At 39.1% G+C, this 1532-nt stretch overlaps 1 protein-coding gene across 1 annotated transcript in view; it reads right to left on the bottom strand.

Annotated features, from left to right (window-relative positions):
* The window catches only part of LOC109834322 (RAB6A-GEF complex partner protein 1-like), a 41142-nt gene extending 41008 nt beyond the window's left edge, over positions 1-134 (bottom strand). The window contains 1 exon segment of the mRNA XM_020402321.1: positions 2-134. Coding sequence (XP_020257910.1) covers positions 2-21 — 20 coding nt within the window. The 5' untranslated portion in view covers positions 22-134.

Genomic DNA, 1532 nt, shown 5'->3' with positions numbered 1-1532 from the left:
CCAGCCGTAGGCCATGTACATGGCGGCGGGTAGACGGGTACGCGGGTGGGTGGATACGGTAGATCCGAATGGAGAGGAGATCTGAGAGCGTGTTGAGGGGTGAAAGGTGGAACTTGCTTTTGAGAGAGAAATTTGAGGGGTAAAAATGGTAATAAGTAAATAAGGTTTGTTATGGAGTTTTGATAGTACGGTTCTCATGTTTGGGGTAGGGACGCGCGTGGGCCGGAATCGTTCCCGCCCGTGACCTGGCTTGCCGGCTTTGAGGCCTGGCACGGTCTAATCTAGGCCATGTCGGGTCAAAATAGATCGGACTTATTTTTCTGATTTCAGGTCTGTGACGAACCTAGCCCAATTCACAACACGCCTATGTATGGGCCGGGTCTGATCTGGCCTACCAACTTTTTTTTTTATCTTTTTAATTTGTTAAACTTATATTTACAATTATAAAATTATTTCTAATTTATTTTTAGTAATTTAAACTTATAAAAAACTATTTTTAAACTTGTATTAAACTTTTTAATCCTTTCAAGTAGACATCAGCAAATTTAAAGATCGCTGCTTTATTTCTCAATGGGCTGAAAAGCCCACAAGCCGAAGGCCTATGGCCTTTTAGTTTTGTTGGCAGGTAGTTGTAGTCCTAAAGGGCTAACGGAACAGCTAACCTAACCAAAAAATATATCATGGACCGTGACAGGTCAGGCCAGGCCTACTTCTCTGACCCCCGGGTTTGGGCTGGACTTGGCCCAGCCCGTAACCCGTATATCGTAGACCGGGTTGGCCCGCTGCGGCTGGCCTGGTCTTACCACTGCGGGTGCGATCTGACCTACAGCTACGCCTACCTAGTTTGGGGTGAATTGATTTTAGATTCTAGATCCCACCACCTCCCTTCGGCTTTTTTGTTTAGTGTGTTTTTAAGTTTTTGCTAAATTGGATATTAACTCCTCTTGTATATATTTTCAATAGCAGTAATCACCCTTCAGTTATTTTATTAGCACACCTTACTTTTAGAGGAATATATTGCATAACTCTCATACATTGTGAATCTTACCCTTCCACTTGGGGCATAATTGGTTGATAAGGATTAGGTAAAAATATGCAAAGTTGCAAGACTATAATTATCAAGGTATAGTAGAGTATAGATGTTGAAGCCACGAGGAAGGTATGTATTTAGAAATTCTAAAATTAATCCTAGAAAAAAGTGTAGACAAAAAAAAGTGAAAGTGAAAGCGTAGAGATCTAGAGAGGGATTTGTCACAAAAATAAAAAAGATAAGACAAGAGGGGAGAAGGAGAAAACAAAGATGCAACTAAAAAGAAATAAAAATAAGAAAAGACATAAAATCAAGAAGAGGGAAATCAAGAGAGGAAGAGAAAAATCAAATCAAGAAAAATTGGTAGAAAAATATGTATAGAAGTTAGGAAACTAGAATTCAATTCACTAGTTAATTTCAATTAGGATTTATGAACTACGCTCTTTTATCACATTTTACTTTATACTTACTAAAAATAGACTATCAAACCACTTAAGTGGAG

The sequence above is a fragment of the Asparagus officinalis genome, chromosome 3 (genome assembly GCF_001876935.1).
Source record: "Asparagus officinalis chromosome 3, Aspof.V1, whole genome shotgun sequence".
Taxonomy (NCBI): domain Eukaryota; kingdom Viridiplantae; phylum Streptophyta; class Magnoliopsida; order Asparagales; family Asparagaceae; genus Asparagus; species Asparagus officinalis.
The sequence above is the reverse complement of the archived record's forward strand: the minus strand, read 5'-3'. Positions and strand labels throughout refer to the sequence as shown.